The 20,607-nt window shown below is 28.2% G+C and overlaps 4 protein-coding genes across 4 annotated transcripts; 1 reads left to right on the top strand and 3 right to left on the bottom strand.

The window, feature by feature from the left end:
* Positions 1-9,018: 9,018 nt before the first annotated feature.
* Positions 9,019-11,587, bottom strand: LOC107063653 (uncharacterized). The gene is made up of 5 exons (XM_015315583.2): positions 11,362-11,587; positions 11,026-11,213; positions 10,804-10,946; positions 10,462-10,684; positions 9,019-10,385 (listed from the first exon to the last, which is right to left on the bottom strand). The coding sequence occupies exons 2-5, from the start codon at positions 11,211-11,213 to the stop codon at positions 10,232-10,234; spliced, it is 708 nt and encodes a 235-aa protein (XP_015171069.1). The 5' UTR covers positions 11,362-11,587; the 3' UTR covers positions 9,019-10,231.
* Positions 11,588-12,128: 541 nt separating this feature from the next.
* LOC107063654 (piggyBac transposable element-derived protein 4) lies at positions 12,129-14,264 on the bottom strand. The gene is made up of 2 exons (XM_015315584.2): positions 14,060-14,264; positions 12,129-13,998 (listed from the first exon to the last, which is right to left on the bottom strand). The coding sequence occupies exon 2, from the start codon at positions 13,991-13,993 to the stop codon at positions 12,350-12,352; it is 1,644 nt and encodes a 547-aa protein (XP_015171070.1). The 5' UTR covers positions 13,994-13,998; positions 14,060-14,264; the 3' UTR covers positions 12,129-12,349.
* Positions 14,265-15,611: 1,347 nt separating this feature from the next.
* LOC107063655 (uncharacterized) lies at positions 15,612-18,658 on the top strand. Its single transcript, XM_015315585.2, has 4 exons — positions 15,612-16,095; positions 16,553-16,837; positions 17,412-17,627; positions 17,711-18,658. Exons 1-4 carry the CDS (start codon positions 15,829-15,831, stop codon positions 18,182-18,184), a joined length of 1,242 nt encoding a protein of 413 aa, XP_015171071.2. The 5' UTR covers positions 15,612-15,828; the 3' UTR covers positions 18,185-18,658.
* A 122-nt stretch (positions 18,659-18,780) lies between these two features.
* On the bottom strand, positions 18,781-20,568 carry LOC107063656 (ADP-ribose pyrophosphatase). The gene is made up of 2 exons (XM_015315586.2): positions 19,747-20,568; positions 18,781-19,492 (listed from the first exon to the last, which is right to left on the bottom strand). The coding sequence occupies exons 1-2, from the start codon at positions 19,970-19,972 to the stop codon at positions 18,858-18,860; spliced, it is 861 nt and encodes a 286-aa protein (XP_015171072.1). The 5' UTR covers positions 19,973-20,568; the 3' UTR covers positions 18,781-18,857.
* Between the last annotated feature and the right edge of the window lie 39 nt (positions 20,569-20,607).

Below are 20,607 nucleotides of genomic sequence, written 5' to 3' on the forward strand. Positions count from 1 at the left end.
TTCTACTCTTATAAATTTGTCTGTGTGTATGTGCTTGAGTAGGATGGCACACATTAAGGGAAGTTTTAGACAAAGTTCTCGTTCAAAGTTTAGTTTATACGTACACGTATATTCCCAGTTAGATAAAAAGAAAAGGTAGGAGGGAAGTTTGGAAGGAGAAAGTAAAAACAAGCTTTCCATCCTAATGGATTTTCGGTAATTATACACCCACGCTATACACATATCTATTGTCGCGGTTTACCAGTTACTTGAGATATTTATTAAAAAAAAAAAAAAAAAGAACTCATTCTTTAGTTGTACAATGTATATTTTTAATGAGTAAATCGAGTAAGTCTTCTTCTGCAAACTTTCATTATAGTATATCAAATATCACAAATTTGTTTTTTTTTTTTCATTTTCATCGAATGAAATTTAAAAATTAGGTTCGTTAAGAGTTTTGATAAAAAGATGTTTCTTCGAATTTTTACATAATCTGAAAACCTCGTCCCTCCTAAAAAAAAAGAAAAAAGAGAGATAGAGAGAGTATATACGGAGAAAAAGTATGAATATATTATTTGTGAGAAACGAGTTGCCGTAAAGAAAGACAGCTCGTTAAGACGTTGAGACTTTAAGGCGTCGTCGAGACGTTTTCTGAAATCGAAAAGAATCTTTCTAGTTACCTTTTTCTACCATCTTCTTACTGTATAACTATACCTATATACTTATACCTATTGGTACCATCATTGGCGCCATCTTGAAAGCACTTTAAACCAATTTATTAGGTTCGTTTTTAATCGTCACTTTCGTCGTTTTTCTCTTCACCCTTGTTGGACCTCTTGGACTCATAGAACAAGATGGTCTATTCCCTTAAGAGCACTTCGGGGAAAAATTATAACAGAATACTTCTCTTCTTAACGTGAGAATATTTTTGCCCCATAAACTTATCCATTAAAAAGACTTCTTTTTATGTATCATTAATGTAAATAAATATCCAAAATAATTATCACTTTTTTATTTATTATTCATTTGACGCTAATTTTTATTTAATTATGCTCGTGTAATACGATATTTTTAAAGGATCAAAATAAACGCTTATAAATTGTATATTTATATTTGATATTTTTTCTCATTGTTTATTATCGTTTAAATAGTTAATTATAAAATATATTGGGGGGTTGTCCGGAAAGCTTGTGCCGATTTTGATGAAAGATTGAAATGTTTTGCAATTTAAGTTTTTTGTTGTTGGTATATATTTATTAAATTATATCTAAGTGTTATTCTATTTTTTCACAATCTTTCTCCATCTTTAAGAGTAACTTCCAAATTTTCTCCTTTCAGAACTTCTCAGGTTTTTTTTAGCAAAAGAACTTTAATGCCATCTACCGGAAATCGGTACGAACTTTCCTGACAACCTAATAAATAACGAAAACTGATAATAAAATAAACCAGCCTTTATTTTTACCTAACGTACTGAAAGTAAATATTATTTGTATCATTGAAAAAAAAAATAAAATAAAATAAAGAAGACGGTAATCAAGTGATCAATTTAATTGGCGTTACTTTTACAGGTAAAAATGTGACAAATGAAATTCCAGTCAGTACTCACGTGTTTTAAGAATTTTCTCTTCCTTTATTCTTTTTATCTCTTAGAAACTTCATTATTAGAATTCGAGTAACAAATTATAAAGCAATCCGTTAGGTTAAACCGTTCTCCTCGGCCAGTCAAACAAGCAATTTCAAACAGAGGAAACCAATTGGACAAGACCGCAAATACAATTAATTGACATGAAATTGCTTCGTTTAATCGACTTCCGACTTTAGTTGATATGTTTTTTTTACACAATCCCTGTGTTCTTTGTTCAAAGTAACGTGTACTTTACTTTGCATAGGTTATTATAATTAATTGACAACAAATCACTCATTCGTGTCCAAATTTCGTACCTTTTAACTATTATATTATTAAACGATTATGAAAAAAAATAGAGAGAGATAGAGAGAGAGAGAGAGAGAATTCGCATAACATGATTAAATAACAATATCTGGTTAATACCATTTGTAACGAAGAAAATTGATAAAGCGTTTATCTAGTTTGACATTACTCTGACCCAATTATACCTTGAGTAAATATGAAAGTCAATTAATCACGAAAGCTTTGATTGGCTATATGAACATTTTATTCCCATGATTGATTCGAAGGATAAAAGAAAATTGGTCATCTATTTTTCTTTTCAAATTATATTTACTAGTTTATTATGATTATTTAAATATCAAAATCAATTCGTTTTTGATCAATTGTAGATCATTAATATTATTTAAAAAATAAAATAATATAATACTTTTGATTTTGTCAAATTTAATATCAATAATATTATTTAGATTATATTAATTATATTTAATAAAAATAATAAAAATTAATTATATTTTAATCTTTGAAATTTATTATAAATTAATTTATATTTTATTTTTTTATATTTTTTATTTTTATATTTATATATATTATATTATTATATTATATTTATATTATATTATAATTTAATTTATTATAAATTAACAATTTAATTAAATATTAATAAAAATAAATTAATAAAAATAAAAAAATATATTTAATATTGTTTATGATATTGTTATTTGTAAAATTGTGATCTAAATTAACGAGTATTATGAAGATTATACATCTGATAAGACAAATGGTATTGATACGATGTAACATACTTAGTAGGCAAACGATTTAAAGAAGACGGCGCATTAAGATCGTGTAAGTATAGATAAATAATACGATTTCCGTGACAAGCATGATAGAATGTTTAAAGTGCGTATTGATTGTAAGAACCTGTATTTCTCTATGCGCATACGTATGCGCGTATATTATACGCTTTATGTAAATTAGTCAACCGTGTATGTGGTTTTCCATAAAACCCTCGTATAGGAATAATATTTATCAAAATATCGATGAGATATTTTGTTAGAAATTAAATAAATAAATAAAGCAAATTTTCAAAGCATCAAATATTCAAAATAACCTTAACGATACAAAACACGATTTTCATAGAGTTCAATTTTGATTTCATTTCTTTCTTCTATTTTATACTACATTTACGATCGATAAAATCAATTATGAGAACAAAATGAACGATATTCTCATTAATTTCCCTTAACACTTTTATATTCATAAAAATAAATAATTAATCTTGCGATCAAAGCGTTGAAATAATTATAGAAATTTATGTTAAGAAAAAAATATAATTAATCACACGAGAAAAAGAGTGCTGTAATATATGAAATTATGTATTCATACCTAACAATTAGTGGCAACAAGTGTTAAAACGTAACTTCGTTTTCCCATTCTCCTACTCCGTAATCAAAGTTTAGAAATCAGGGGTAGAAAAAAAATAGGAATTGATTTATAGGTAGAATCAACGAAGAGAATGCTAGTGCTAGTATTATTTATCGCTTCAATCAGATTTGGTTTGATAGAGGGGTAGAGGGTAGAAAATAGAGGTGTGCACAGGAGAAGGATTTAAGGATATAGAAAGAAGTAGAAGAAGAAAGGTAGAAAAGAAAAGTGCGCTTGCGGTTTCGTATTCTATGAGGAAGAGGGGATTGGTAGAAAAGGGTAGAAAGGTAGTGGAAAGGTGGTGAGTTGGGGGCAGGAGGATAAAGTGAAACGAGTTGAGGTGCGGTGAGGTAAAGTGAGGTGAAGTGAAACGAGACGAGGTGAGGTGTGGTGAGGTGAAATGAGGTGAGGTGAAGTGAGGGAAGATAGGAGAAGGGTCACTCTTCGTGCGTTCTCGTGCGTACTCGTGCTGCCGACTCACCGGGTAGGGAGAAAGTTCGTCGTGCAGGATCACCCAACGGCGAGCGTCGCGACGACTCCCAAAAGACAAGCACGCGGAGTATGGTATCATGGTGGTGGTGGTGGTGGTGTGTGATGAACGTCTGCCTGCTATGGGAAAGAGGGAGAACTTGTAGGGTGTAAGCAAGATGATCCTGTTCTTCGTTTTCCTTCAAACGTCCTCCTCGTTTTCTTCTTCTTCTTCTTCTTCCTTTTTCTCTTCCTCTTCTTATTCTTATTTCTCTTATTATTGTTCTCCTTCGCGTCAACCTGGTTGCGCGAGGTAACAGATGCGCGCGCGTGCGCGTATGCGCGCAGATGCGCGCGTGTGCGCGCCTCTACCCTCCAGTGCGCCTACACCAAGCAACCTCGTACGCGACGAAGCGGGACGGACGCCGCCGATGAATACACGACCGAGCGCACGAGAGAGCACGACTTGATGCTCGGATTTAGCGACTACTAGGAGAAGGGGTAAACCGCTCTACTATTGGCTCTATCTCTCGACGCCGCCGACTATTCAACGGACATCTGACGGCCGCTACGGGAAACTTTAAAGAGAGACGTGAACGCTACCCTCGCGAATCGCGCCTGCTTATTTCTATGAAAATCAATGGAAGAGAAAGAGATAGAAAGAGAGAAAGGGAGAAAGAGAGAAAGAAAGAAAATTAGAGATACATGGGATATTAACTATGCATATTTATTCTTTTTTTCCGTCAATTATTATTATTCCATTATATTTCTCTTACTTCCTGTTTTTCTTAAATATTTTATTTATAAATAGGATATAATAAGATTGAATTAGTTTATACTTTATTTTTCTATTTTGTATAGAATAAACTCGATGATATATCGTCATTTATTAAATCATGTTAGTTTAGTAAAAGTACATAATTTTAATCGCGATCCAGACCAAATCGATAATCCGATAATAAATTTGATATACCATTTATTTCGAGAGATTCGAGTAACTGTCGAAAAATTGATGAGAAGAAAATAATTTAGAAAATTATAAAGAAGGGTAAAGAGAAAGGAGAGACACAGAGAGGCTTGTCATTTAATTTTAGCACGATTCCCTTGTAGCCAATGAATGATGCTCGCAGGGGCATGTCTCACAATAACCAGGGAGTTGGTTGCAGTATCGATCCAAACTTTACGCACCTGGAGCGCACCTTCCAGTACTACTCTTAACGAAACAAAATTCACATCTTGCTAAACCTTGATTCAACTATTATCTAAACAATTCCTATTTATTTTGAAATAATCACGTTTTTTCTCTAACCGATCTCTACAAATTCTCTAACAAAGGATTCTCTAACAAAGGATTCTCTAACAAAGGAAGGAAACGTTAGTCTGATTTATTTCTATTTTAGAAAATTTACTTTCCAATTTATCCTGATTTATTAAATAATCCACATTTAATGTTATATATATATATATATATATACTTTTCTATAATTAGTCTAAAAAATAGAAAGCAAACATGGATTTTTTTCTTTCTATTACCGGAAATTCATTAACCAATTTGTCCTGTTTTATATTAATCCCGATGTTCGATAAGTTTGCCAAAACCTTTAATCCATATTAAATTTGTTTATAATTTCAAATAATTATTTCGCATTTTATAACATGTTTGATAGAAATTGAATGATGCAACGTAATAATATTTGTCATAGGTACGTTCCTACTCTAAACGAGAAAATAATAAAACGAGATAAATAAATAACTAATCGTGTTAATTATTTTCATTTGATACTCGCCCACAATATCTCTCTAATTAATCTACATACATAAATAGATTATAAAGAAAACTCAACACATCGATCTAAATAATATTGTTAACAATTAATAAACATTTGTAATAATCTATTTCATAATTATTTATTTATCGAGTTCAACGAGACTATGACCTAGCTTTTACCATTCGATAAAATGTTTACGAAGGTTTTCTCAAGGTACTATAAAAAAAAATATGAAGAAAAAAAAAGGAAAAAAAATGTAAAAAGGTCAACCACGAGAAGCATTTGACTAGAAGAGTGGATGCACTTATGTATATACACTCTCTTTATATATTTAAAGGTATAATAAAAATAATAACGATTAAACATTTTACAATGATGTAAGATCGTAAATTAACATGTAAATAACGTTTACGTAGAAATTTATAAGTGTTGGTAGAATTTAATCGATTTCCTCTCTCTATAAAAAATTTATCGATAAATAAATAAACGCGGTAATAGTGTTATGTAACTGTAATAAACTCACCCCTAAGAAAGGCCAGCTGATCCTACGTAGAATGATGCCACCCTCGCTACGGTATCTGACTTCCGATTTAAATATACTGTCCAACGAAGAAAGTTTCGATAAATGTTTCATTTTTCAAAATGATCTTTCAAAAATGATCCATTTATTTTTTTCCACAAATTGCATCGATAATTTTTTGTTTAATTTAAAAGCATTTATATCGACATCTCGGATTCGTCAAAGCAATATGGACGATATAATATCATAAAATTATTTCTCGAATTTCGAACATTTCTTCTTTTGTTTTTGTTACACAAAGAATAGAATGTGTAAATAATACTCTGAAATGAAAAATAAATTTTAATTTGATGTATTTTATTAATTATGTATTATTAGATTGATTGATAAATAATTAAGAAATTTTTAATATAAGAAATATATTATAGAAAAATTTATATATATATAATATTATATTATATTATATATAAATTATTATGCATATATATAAATAATATATTAGAAAATTTTAATATAATATAAAATAATATATATTATAATATTATATATAATATAATTTAATATAAAAAAATATCAGAGCATTGTTTATACAAATAAAAAAATATATTGAACATTTGTAATTTGATTTATTTAAATTAGAAATCAAAAAATTACAACGCGTAACGCTAATTGTCACTGAACCCAATTACTGTTACAAAATATTTTCCTTTTTTTTATTTTAATATAAAAATAGTTGAAAAAGAAATAGTATTTAAAAGATAATAAAATAAAACGTAATAGTAACATAATTGTTAAAGGTCACAGTCCGCCTATTACGTCTAAATCTAATTGTAAGTGCACTTAAAAACCGTCCTCATTGTCAATACCGTAAAGGTAACAAACCCGATAAGGGATATCTGATCCCACTGACTGCACTAGCATCTGTTCGTCGCATAATGCTATTTTATTAGTATGTCTTGTCAAATGAAAATAACAATCCGTTTGACGTATCTGATCTAAGTGACGTATAACGTAAATCTAAATTTTTATCAAACTTTTTACATTCCTTTATCCCGCACCTCTTCTTTTTTGTATAAATTCAAACAAAATTCTTGTCTTATAGGTTCGATAAATACTAACATACATATTGTGTTCTAAATATTTAATAATTTAATTAAATAATTCATTCATTTTTAATAACTTTTTCATTTTATAATTTTATATATATCAGGGTTTTGCAAACTTTTCCATTTGGCAACCCTCTTAAATTTGAAAATATTTTCGTAACCCTGTATATAGATTCTATACTATCTTCCCTTTCACTATCATAAACTCACAGACGTATTATAGACGTAGTGTTGCCAAACTGGTTTAGAATTACTTTTCGATCGTTACGAGTCCAGTAAGTTTTTAATTTTACTCAAATTTCTACGACCCTGTATGGGGAGACGCTGGTGTATGATAATCTCATACTTTGAAAAACTCTTATATATATTTTTTCCCCGTTATATATTTAATTGCTGTTTTGTATGTTAACTAAAATAAATATTTATTAATTTAACACTAGATATACCACCATTTTCAGTATACCTATTTTTACCACACTAGTCAAAATGATTGGTGTATAAAAAAAGTGCTTTTTGAGGCTTCCAGTCTTTATTTATTCTTAAAAAAATAACAAAAAATGTTTAACAATAATAATTTTAATAGATAAATGGATTTATAGACATTTTTAAATAACAAAACGTTTAATTATTTACAGAAATCAAAAGTTACATGAAGTAGAAATTTTGATTTTTAAAATGGCCCGACCAGTCAAAATGACTGGTCTGGTATATCTAGTGTTAATTTAATAATCAATTAATTTTGTAATAAAAATTTACTTGACTTATAAATTAAATTTCAATTATTTATATTATAAATAAAAGATATAATATCAAAATTATATAGTTCTTACCGAAAATGTAAATAGAACGCGTCGGCAGAAAAGATTTTTTAATCGATATGTCAAAGAGAGAAATTCAAGGACACGATTTGAAATAACATCTGTAAGAAGGATTTATGTGGTTGACCGTATTGAAAAAAAATTCTTACACAAGATTTTCTTTAACTTCTTCTTCTTCTTCCCCTCTTCTTCTTCTTCTTCTTCTTCTTCTTCTACTGTACTTTAACTTGTTAATATTATCTTTTTCCTTTGTTTGCTTATTATTATCTTTATATATGTATAGATATATAATACGCACACATACGCGATCTCAAAGTTCATGAAAATCTTGTTTGTAGCATTAAAATGTCAGCAGATCAAGAAGAGAATTTGCAAACCGTCTCGATACTAACACAGCCCCCGAGGATACCCTTGGCCTCTATTTGTACTCCTAGATCATCGACACCAATCACTATAAAATGTAATATACATGTATTTAATTCTGTATAAAAATAAAAGACCAAACAAAATGGGGTTTTACCATCTTCTTGATCTAACGATTAATGATTTTCCGAATATTAGATCATGTTATTAATAATAAATATTTGTTATTAATTTTTACTATTAAATTGTAAATAATTAACTTTTACTTTTATTCTGCGCTTCCCGCTCTTTACCTATTTCATATTTTCCTTCGTAATATCAAATTTGAGATTTTAGTACCAAAAATAAACGTTTGAGTGTGCTGATGTTTACTTCTTTTTCGAAAAAACGATACAAGTTGCGCCATCTTGTCGATCGAGAGATAACTATCTCTATTGTTTTTTTTTTATTTAATACACCATGAATTTATCATAAACCCATAAACAACGTATACAAAAATACTGAAAATATACAAGTTCAACGATGGACTTAAATGTTAATTTGTATGTGAAATCATTTAAAATTAGCTGTAAGGATTGGATTAAATATATGGCAAATCGTCTCAATTTGTTGATATTAAAATTAAAAAATATCTATAAAATTGACAATAAAATAGAGTTAATTTTTTTTTAACAATAACGTTTATTTTTTATTTTTTATATTTATTATTAATAAAAGCTTTATGTATAAAACGCATATGTACATTCGTAATATCATTAAAGATCGTATTCAGTCTCTCTCCACACACACACAAACCAATTACGAACGTTTATATATAATTTTTTGTTTTTTCTTTTCACGTCGTCATTGAATTATGTCAATTGAACATATATGCATATCAGAAAGTAATGTACATTAAACATAAAAGCGCATATGAAATTAACATAAAGCTTATTGCATGTGCGAGATTTCATATCAACGATCGTTAATACATTTTTTTGCTCATCTCTTTTTTGTCTTTATCTTTTTTCATTTTCTTTGGAATCGTATGTATTAGATCTGTCTTCCTTCATAATCAATGAAATCCCATTAAAAATCTCAATATATCACAATAATCACGCTTATAGGAAACAAAAGTTATATATATATATATATATATATATATATATATATATATTTTCCTGGCACAATAAAGTGATTAAAAAATGATTCATCTTCTATTCAATTAGATGTACGATTAGCCGGATATGTTTTAATTTAAAATTAATTAATCGGTATTTTGTAATTCCTAGAATTTTCTTTTTAACGTGTGTCAATAGATTTAAAAAATGTGAGAAATAAAAAGATTTTCAAGCTAATATTTGTCTACATATATTCGTTGCAATTTAAAAATGAGGATTCAAGATAGTTAAATAGTAATAGTCGAAATTATGTGAGATCTATATCAATGAGATAATTGTACTCATTAGTTCGATTCTTTGGTTAGCAAAGTATCATCTTTACTTGCTGTAATAAAAAAATCTTTTCTAGTAAATGAAGAAAAAAATCTAAATGCCATCTATCGATGCATCCTTCTCTTTCTTTCTGTCTTTCTAAAGTGAGTTTTCTATTAGCTTTGTACTCTAGGACTAAGAAAAATATATTCACGTAATTATCATAAAACTGTCATGCCCTATTCGCGTTTTTCAAATTCGTATTGTAAATTAAAAGGAACTGTGTTATGAGATAAATAATTAGGATTATCAATTGAAAAAATTCTCAATATTCGACAACATGAGAAATAAATTATTGCATTAATTATTGCATTTCTGCAATGCGTGTTGAATCGCATACAAATGTTGTAATTGAATCAACGAGTCGTATGCCGTGATTTACCAATTCATTATTATAATAAACTAAGTTGAAAATGAATCATCCAGAGTTAAATTACCAGATGAATTTCTGCTATCTGGCGACTGCATCGCAATATATCGTTTACGTAAAATCTCTTGTAAATCATTACACGGACTATTTACACGTTTCATTTGTAATGGCCGACCCCCGGGAGATCTAAACATGCAGAAAATTATGCGATATCATATTATCGATGTGTACTCTTGTATTTTATTGTTTCATTATACTTTACCTTGCAATTGGCCTCAATTTAACTTTATCGATATCTTTTAATATGTCACCCATTGATTTTTGAGTATTTAATGGCACTTTTTTACGATCTTCAATTTTGTGATCTTGTAAACTTGCTCTCCTTGCAATATGCGGTGTGGAGGGTGGCGGAAGTGGTGGTGGTGGCGGTGGTGGTGTTGGTTTAAGATCTTCTTTCTCGCTGGACAACGATGCAGCCGATGCATCTGTAACATAGAATATTTTCTTTTCTATAAAAATATACATATATCTTCCTACTTCTATTTTTAAAAAGTTATCTCATAAATATTCAAATTTATATAAATGCGTATTACATAATACTTACATTGAGATTGTTTACTATTTTTAACTATTACCGATATCTGTTCTCTGAGCTCTTGCAATTCTTGTTCCAAAGCAAGCAACCGAATTTCTGAACCAAAACTAATTGGTTCTAATAAATCTGGTCTACTGCCTAGCAACCTACCACTATAAAAATAACAAAATAACATTAATTGCGTATTTGATAAATGAAATATAATTTATTATAATAATCGTTATAACAAACCTTCCAGGTCCATAACCATTAGAATCAACATAATCACTGCTAGTTTCTTCATTAATCATAGAACTTGTCATAGAGTGCAGAGGTGTTACACTTACATAAATTTTTGGTGGTGGTCTTAAAGGTAAGAATGATCCAATTCTGCGAACAATACTCCTTCTTTTTCCATAATATTTAGGTGCTTCACCCATCTAAAACAAAATAAAGGTTGAATTTTTTAATGTTTTATTAATAAAAGTAATTAATTGTTATACAACTCCTATAATGTTACGTCCTAATTGAAATGTAGAAATTTAGGTTAATAGTAATCCTTGTGAATATGATACAATAAAAGTTTACCTTTCAAATTTATAAAATGTTATTCCTACAATGTGTTACTTTTAAATTCCAATTCCAATATAATACATGAACACGTGCAAGATATCTGGCTGGGTACATCAGGGTCATTCGAAATTTAAAACAAAAATAGATTCTTTACTCGACGCAACATACATATGACTGCACAACGACAGGTTGTTGAAAAGCAACGTAACCAAGCGAAACAAAAAAGCCATGAACTATATAATATAACCTAGAACTTCGAAAGATTTGAGAGGTTATCTTATATATATTTCACAATGCATAAAATATAAGAACCTCCGTGATAAGAACAAAATAAAACGTAATACCAATGAATATAGAAGTACATAGAAGCTCACAAATCTACTTTTCTCGTAACCACATTCATCTTAGTTTGTACCCTGACCACTAGTGGGTGAGAGTACTTAACGCGATGGCGGTACAATACTATCGAAGATAGGGATCCTATAGGAGGGATGCGCCATGTACATTGCTGGGGGACCGGAACTCGATTTTGCGCGCGAATGATTCAAACATTGAAATAATTATGAAATAATGAATTGCATCAAATACAGAAAAAAATGAACTATATTTAATGATAATTAAAAATTTATATTAAAATAGAATATGTTACGCAAAAAAATTACATATTACATTTTCAGCCTTGTAATCCACATGGCGCGTCCCTCCTACAGAATCTCTATGTGATCCTATTGACGTGACAGAAAACCGTTGACCATTGTCTTAGCGATATTGCGTATTTGTAAAAAAAAAAAAAAACAATACATATATATGGTTTATTTTTTTTAACGGTGTATTTTCCAAACATATACACTATTTTCAAGTATTTATAATTAATAACGTATTATAAACATAACTTTTGTTCAATAACATAAATATAATAATTCATTATTATAAATATAACACTCAAATTAAATAAAATTAACATAAAAATTCAATATTATGTTATTTATAACTTCATTATTTATTATTTTTTGTGTAATTTGTTAAAACATTTCAAGCAAAGTGCTGGCTGACCCTTGCAATTCCCACAATACGTCTTAACTCTTGTAGTTTTGTTAGTGGCATAATCTCTACCCTTTTTTAAGGACAAATTTTTATAGCATTCCTTACAGCGTTTACGGAACTCTCTTGCAGATCCCTCATATGATTGAAGAACATGTTTATGTGACGGTATATGACGGTATATTTGTTCATTGGCTAAAAGGCGATCAATAATAACTTCCCTAAATTGTAACATATTCATATTTTTAGTGCCCCATCTTTTATGAATATACCAGGCATTCACGAGGGAAGTTCCGCATATTAATTGTATTATTACTTTTCGGTACCATTTAATAGTTTTTCGTAAATAACTGTAATACCCCGATAGTTGATCTGATAAATCAACACCTTTTTTTGCAATATTATAATCAATTACAGCATCGGGCTTTACTTTGCCATTTGTTTCTTGTACAAATTTACACTGGTGATTCTTTGAGGTAGTTAACATGCAAACTAGTCTTTTGTCAGTCCATTTCAGAAATTTGACACCGCTACGATTTTCGAAACTCATAATTTCACCACGTTTTTGTTTTTGTTTTGCCTGTGATGGTAGAAATTTCTTGTTTATATTTACAGTACCACAAATAAATGTATTGTTCTTTAAAAGTTCTTCCCCCAAAGGGACACTTGTATAATAACTATCAATAAATAGTATGCGGCCCTCAAATAATAAGCCATTTAATAATCTCATTATTACATCATGAGAATGTGATTTTTCAATGATCGTTTCATTTTTCCTGACATAAATTTCAATATTATAAGTGTAACCTCCAGGCAAACACAATTTGTATAATTTTATGTAACACTTATGTCGCTTGTCTAAAATGTGTTGACGTAAACCCAGACGTCCTCTCCATGTAACCATACTTTCATCGATAACGATATTTTTGCCAGGTTTAATAGAACTCTTGAAGGTATCCACAATTGCTTCAACAATGTTTCGAATTTTGTGCAACCGATCTTCAGTTCTGGCTGTGGTATTGTCCGAAAAATGTAAAAACTTAAGAAAAGATAGAAAACGGTCACGTTTCATTGCATTTTTTATGCGTGCATTTGTATACATGTCTTTGTTAGACCAATATAATCTAATTTCTGGTAATTGTACTACACCCATAATAAGCAATATACCAATAAAAGTATTCACTTCATCTCTTGTAACAGACTGCCAGGCTTTTTGGTGCATTCTACTGCTAGATGAAGAATTATGTATGCATTGTGTAGCATATTTATTTGTTTCTTCAACTATCTTCTCTAGTATATAATCCGTGAAGAATAGTTTGTATAAAGTAAAAGGATCATTACAGTCAGTGTTTTTATATAAAAATTCTTCTTCTTCCGAATATTCATTTATTACTGAAGTTCTTTCTTTTACTTCCTGCCATTCTTCATCGTGATCCTCGTTCTCTGATTTAGACACCAAATCTTCTTCCTCCGTGGAACATTCGTTCATTTCACTGTTTACATTAACAAAATCCTCGTCTGAAGAGAAAGAATCTCGTAATCTTGATGCCTTTTTCCAGCTTCTATTTATAGACTCATCAGACGAATCACTTATTTCCATATCCATGTTATCTATTAATTATAAGGGCAAAAATTAAAAAGACATTCTAACCACCTTTCTAGTTATACTTACTGACAGAAATCTGTAGTCAGGATGAAAAAACGGCACGGGTTATACAACTTGCAAAATAAACACTCACTTTACTACTGTACTGTAAACATACGATTATACAGGTTTGAACATGCAATAATCGCGCGCCTCCAGATGAAGCGCAGCAAAGAGATCCTGGCGCGGCATAGGGATCCTATGCGCGGCATAAATTCAAGCGCCATCTCACAGCAAAAAACATGAAAATCGACCCCGGCGTGAACGTGTCAACACTTCTGCACTATCGTATAGAGAGATTCTCTCTCACACTGTTTTTTTCTTTTGAATTTTAAATGGAATGACCCCTTGGAAATTTTTTTACCTTCCTAAAATTTAATGTTTTACAAGATAGTGAAAAAAAAATTTTTGTTTAAACTTGAAAAATAAAGAAAAAAAATTATGTATTTATGGACTGTGAGAGTTTCTCTCATCGCGTAAGTAAAGTCAGACACAAAAAAAACATCTATTCGGATGTTTCCGTTTTATTAATTAGATAATTTTCAATTTAATAATATTAATATTTAATATATATATTATTCAAAAAAATAATATTTGATATCGTATTGTATACTTGATATATAACTTAAATTATTTTCATAGAATTTAAATTTCGCTCTTGGCGCATGCGCAATAGGCGTGAGAGTTTCATTACGATGGTAACGACTTTAGTACGGGAGACGTATGTCTGAAGTCATGTCTGAAGTGTTTAATACGAATGTATTTACTGTAATATTATAAACAAATTTTATGTTCATAAAAGTTAAAACTATAAATATTTTCACAGATTATTTAATTATTTACTATTGGAGTTGGTATTCATTTTATATTTTTCTTAAATTTTCGTAAATTAATAAGACGGCAACAAGTATTGCAAAGTTGATTTATTAATAAAGTTCTATAATTTTTATTGATTACACATTATTTTAAAGTAGAAAAACAATTTTTTTGAACTATTTCTTCATAAATTTAAAACTATAAATATGTTATATACTTCACATTAAGTAAAAAATGTCATTTATTATTATTAATTCATTTATTAATAACCAATATAAAATATATATTATTGTTTAAAAATTTTCTCAATTTATTAGTTTGCTTGTTAGTCAAATTTTAAATAAATTATTTAATAAGCAATAATTATTATATAAATCTGTTTATAATTTCAGGTATGTACAAATGATTTTATTTAACACATTGATAGCCGGCGACCTAAGAGACATTTAAAGATATTAATTTGATATTCATTTTAATTTGTTCGATAATAAATTTGATTTTTATTTTTATACGAAAAAAAGGATACAATTCTTTATTTACCCACCCTTATATATTTATTTTCATTAAAGAATTACTCTATCCTGGCGCTCGGAAAAATAGCTATAAGTTTAAACTTTTTTTTAACACAGACATTAAATATAATAAAATAATATTTATTCTACATATATACACAGTACTTTTATGAACAATTTACAATATTAAAAATTAAGAAAAAAAATGACAGAATTATAAACTGATATGTAGAGTCCTATAGTATCTAAAATTTTAATTTTACATTTCAGTTATTTTATCGACTATCGGTAACTTTTACTTCGTAGTAATTTTTTTTTCATAAATAGCAAAAGTGCATTTACGTTTCAAACAGTTACTTCACGTTCATTCGCTATAGCGTAACCAAGTCAGACAAGTAACTGGTATTAGGTGCTTTTGTAGATTTGCACGTGTGATCTAACATAATATTTTAATTTATAAATAATAACATGTGGAAATTCGTAACACGGGGTATTCGTGAAACGTTGGAGAAACGAGTATGCCGTACCAATATTTATTCCCAAAGTTCACAAGAAAATAATACTCCGAAGGAAATTAAAAAAACATCATTAGCATGTAATCAAAAATTTGTCAGAGACAATTATTCCGCGTTTAGTAATGAATTTTGTGGATCCGCAAAATCCAAAGGTACTAAAGATAACAATGAAGGTACTAAATGGAATACTAAACATGGTTGGATTGATGCAGTTAGCTGGGTAACTATATTAAATGTTTTGTAATTTCATTCTAATTCTTATGACTGATATATTAAATGTCAATCACGTATTAATAATAATAATGATTAATAAAATTATAGAGTAAATATAACTTCAACAATTGAATCACTTTAAAAATTAATGTTACAGTACTTCAATCTGGTTTAATCTATCTCACCTTATGTTTTTTTATCTTTATCTCTGACTTTATGATAACATGATGCGCAATTTATAAATTATTAATATTGAATTAAATGTAACATTTACTTTGTAAAAAGAATTGGTTAGATTCATTATAAACAATTGAATAAATCAGTCAAATGTATGTTTACTTATATAATAATTAAAAAGTATGCATTTAGAATAGATGTATATGTCGCGTATGGCATGTGTGTATGTGTGTGTGTGTATACGTTTGATTAATAATAAAATATTTGCTTTTCTTTTCTTTTTGCAGTCTAGCGCATTAGCAGTTGGTTGGGTAGTAGGCCAATCTTTGTGTTTTCGTAGAAGATTCTTTAATAAAGATAAATATGAATTATTCAACTTTGAAATCTCAGGATCATCTCAGCATCATTTATCCTATCTTCTCAATGGAATATTAAATTTACATCCACGAAATATACTACCTGTTACTAATTGCATAGATAATCCTAATAATTATATTAGTAAAGAAAACACTAAGGAAAAAAAAAATAATAACAAATATGCTAAACCTATTGGACCTATTACAGCCGAAGAGGTAAGAATGCTGCTGCTAAGAAATTATTCACTCTAAAGCTTATTATTACCAACTGAAGTATATAAAGAAATAAAAATATAATAAATACTTAACTTCATTCAATTATGTTTAATTACTACCAACTATATTTCAATTTTAATTAAAAATCAGAAATGTATTTTACATTTGTAGACAATACTTACTTATACGCTTATATTTCTATAATATCTTTTGTGTTGTAAATAAATAATATGTTTACTTATATATATATACATATGTAATAAAGTTTTTATTTTAATTATTTTTTTGTTCACTTTTAATACTTTTTATTTAGTATTTTTGTATTAAAAAATTATTTATATATATCATCATTATGTAATACTTTTATTAATTTTTTTCTTTCTAAAATTAATTTTCCTATTCCTATCCTCTAATATTTTCTTTATATTTAATTTTATCTTAGGAGTATAGACAAAAAATAATATATAATATAGAAATAACAAATAACACATTTTAAAATACGTAGTTTGAAATGGTAAAAAATATTTATTTTTTAATATTTTTTAGAAATCTATATATATTATTATATTTTTAGGCCTTCAATGAAGCCGCGGATGAACTCAATAAAGTTAATAATTTACTTATGGGAGAATTCGAATTGAATTACGGTATAAAAGCACTAGATGAAAAGCGTTACAACGATGCAGTGAATCATTTTTCTGCCGGGGCTAAATTGTCATCCCCTGCAAGTATGTTTAATCTTGGCCTATGCCATGAATTAGGACTCGGAACGTTAGTAGATGATGCGAAGGTACATAACAAACTTAAAATAAAAAAAATAAATTATATAAATAATTATATTAGGAAAGGAATTCATAAATCCATTGTTTTTAGGCTGCAAGCTATTACGATCGTGCAGCGAAACACGGTCACGCGGATGCAATGTACAATTTGGGAGTTTTTCATGCCCAAGGAAAAGGTGGTCTTGTTTTAGATCTGGACCGAGCACGTTTATATTTTACCAAAGCTGCTAAATTAGGTCAGATTCAAGCACAAAAAGCACTCGAATTAGAAAAAATTGCAGAGCAATCATTAAATAGTAGCGATAACATTTCAATCGCTTCAAGTAACGATAATTATTCGTTAAAAGTCGATTATTTTGATCATGAAAAATCTACTGACGAATTATATACAAAACTAAAATATAACGAACAATTGCATAATGAGTATAATTTAAAAACGTGTGAGTATCAAAACGTACAAAAAATTCAAAATGATACAGAACTATTGTTAAGTTATTTAGGATTAACAGATCCGAATCTAATGCCAGTTACAAATCATTTGGACGATTGTAGAGTACAGTGTTAAATATTTACAGAATTATAAGAAATAAAGTATTTAAGTATAATGCGATATAATCGTATAGTATTACGAAATTTATATTAAAGAGAAAAATAAGTTAGAGATATTTTTCATACATTATCTTAAGATGTTTTCTTTCATATTTCATAAATATTTCATTGTTTTATCATCGATGGTAATCGTAGCTCACCGAAGTGTTGTTAGAATTTTATGTATTCCGTAGAAGGTTACATAAAATGTTTTTTTAACTTGTGTATAAATTTTTTAAGATATAATTTAATCTCTTATTAAGTAAGTGTGTGATTTGCATGTAAATATTTAAAAATATATTGACATTGCTGTGTTTTATGGTGGATAACATAAAATTTCAATGAGAGAGAAAAAGAAAAAAAAGTACTGTAAATTAATTTTAAAAGTACTGTATATTCAAAGAGAATTATTATATTGGATTTTGAATAAAATTAAAGGATATTTTTTTTATATGTAATTATATTATTTACATATTAAATATGTTTCCGATTTTAATGATCATTTTGTTATTATTTTACGCGGTAATTTTTTACTCATTTAAGATAAAAAAATTCTCAATAAAAGAAAAATGATATTACAAAAAATAGCACCTTTATTAATAATACAAAATATTTTTTATTATTACATTAAATTTGAAGTAATCATTGTATTACCAATGCGCATCATGTATTTGAACAGTTTTTTCTATAAATAACGAATGACTGGCATACAAACATATCTTAGAATCTGCATTCATCCATTTAACATTACAAGCATCATCTCCAGCCGCTAAAGGTAATTGTCCGAAAGTATTGTTATCTGCATCGTGAAAATTTTGTGCCACGGTTTCTATCCAAGCATTATCTGTATTTCTAGGATCATCGACATAACCCTTGAAAATATCAATACCATTGGTAAAATTTAAATTGATACTTTCTTCCACTTCTCTGCGTGTGGAAAAAGATCTTCCTAATAAATTCATAGCTTCTTCCATAAACTCTCGCTTTAATGTAGCAGAAACCTTTTCGCCTATATCTACCATGCCTCCAGGTAATGCCCACTCATTACAATCTTTTCTTTGAATAGCCACAAATTGTAAAATAGGTTTATTAGTAGTCTCATCTTTTACCAACATATTTTCATTATTTCTTTTCCATCGTGTAACAATTGGATCCGCAGCATGATTTGGTCCCCAACGACCTAAATCACCTCTTCCAGCTATACCTGTTCTACCAACAGGATTCAAAGGGTAACCATGTTCGTTTATAACATAGTCTCCCATGTAACTTCGTCGATTAACTGCTCCTATATAAAAAGACACACAGTAAAATATTATAATATAATATTTATTATAACCAATATAAAATATAATATATATACCAAATTATATATTTATTTATACCAAATTTAATAATTATCTATAATATAATACCAAATTATTATAATATAATTGTTATATATATATATATATTTCTTACTAGTGATAAAAATTCAATTTTATAGAAAAAAGTAAACAAATATATAAATATTATTTTGTAAGTCAGGAATAATTGTCGTACCATCTAATGAATTCCAGTTTGGTTCGAAACAAGGATCTTCAATTTTTGGATCTGCCCAAGGTTCATTTAATATAAATTCTGAAGTATAATTAATTGGTTTATATTCAGGATATTTTACTTCCCATGATATTTGGTGATCTTTTACTTTAAATCTTTCAATAGATGAATGCGGATAAACTACATTTCTACATTTATTATGGATCATTTTAAGAAATCTAATGCACATTAAGTATAAGCTTCACTTTTGTTTGTTTCATAAAATATAATTAATAATATAACCAATAATTTTTTGACTTTATTATACTCTAATAGAATTCTATGTATTTTAATATATATATATGTAAAATGTTTTATAACCGGTGGTACAAGTAAACAGAGTGTAATTCTATGTAAATAATTAAATGAAAAATTTAAAATCAAATTTCTTTATATAATGGTTTGCTTTTGAGAAAAACGGGTTTAAACATTTGTTGAGTACGTATGAACTTAATTGAACTCGCAATTTTGAAAATTAAAAAGATATCATCATACTGACTGAATATTTGCAAACGTATTAATAAATCAAACACACTCTTCACAGAATATCGTAGATTAAAATTATGAAATTCGTTGAGCTAATATCGAATTGGTTGAACTGGTTTATTTTGAATATTAATTAATTTGAAATTGTTCAGTTGACATATTTATTTATTTATTCATCTTCACACATCAATGACCTTCAAAAATATTCCCTCACCCTACAGTTTACGTTTGAATATAATTTAGAATAAAATAAACGTTCGTTCAGTGACAAGTACATTATAGATCTTGACTCCTCTAACAAATTTCTATTACATTTTTCAAAGTAAGTTTTTATTGGAG

This window comes from Polistes dominula, unplaced genomic scaffold (assembly GCF_049000335.1).
Source record: "Polistes dominula isolate Pdom_NZ unplaced genomic scaffold, Pdom_raw_medaka contig_22, whole genome shotgun sequence".
Classification (NCBI taxonomy): Eukaryota; Metazoa; Arthropoda; class Insecta; order Hymenoptera; family Vespidae; genus Polistes; species Polistes dominula.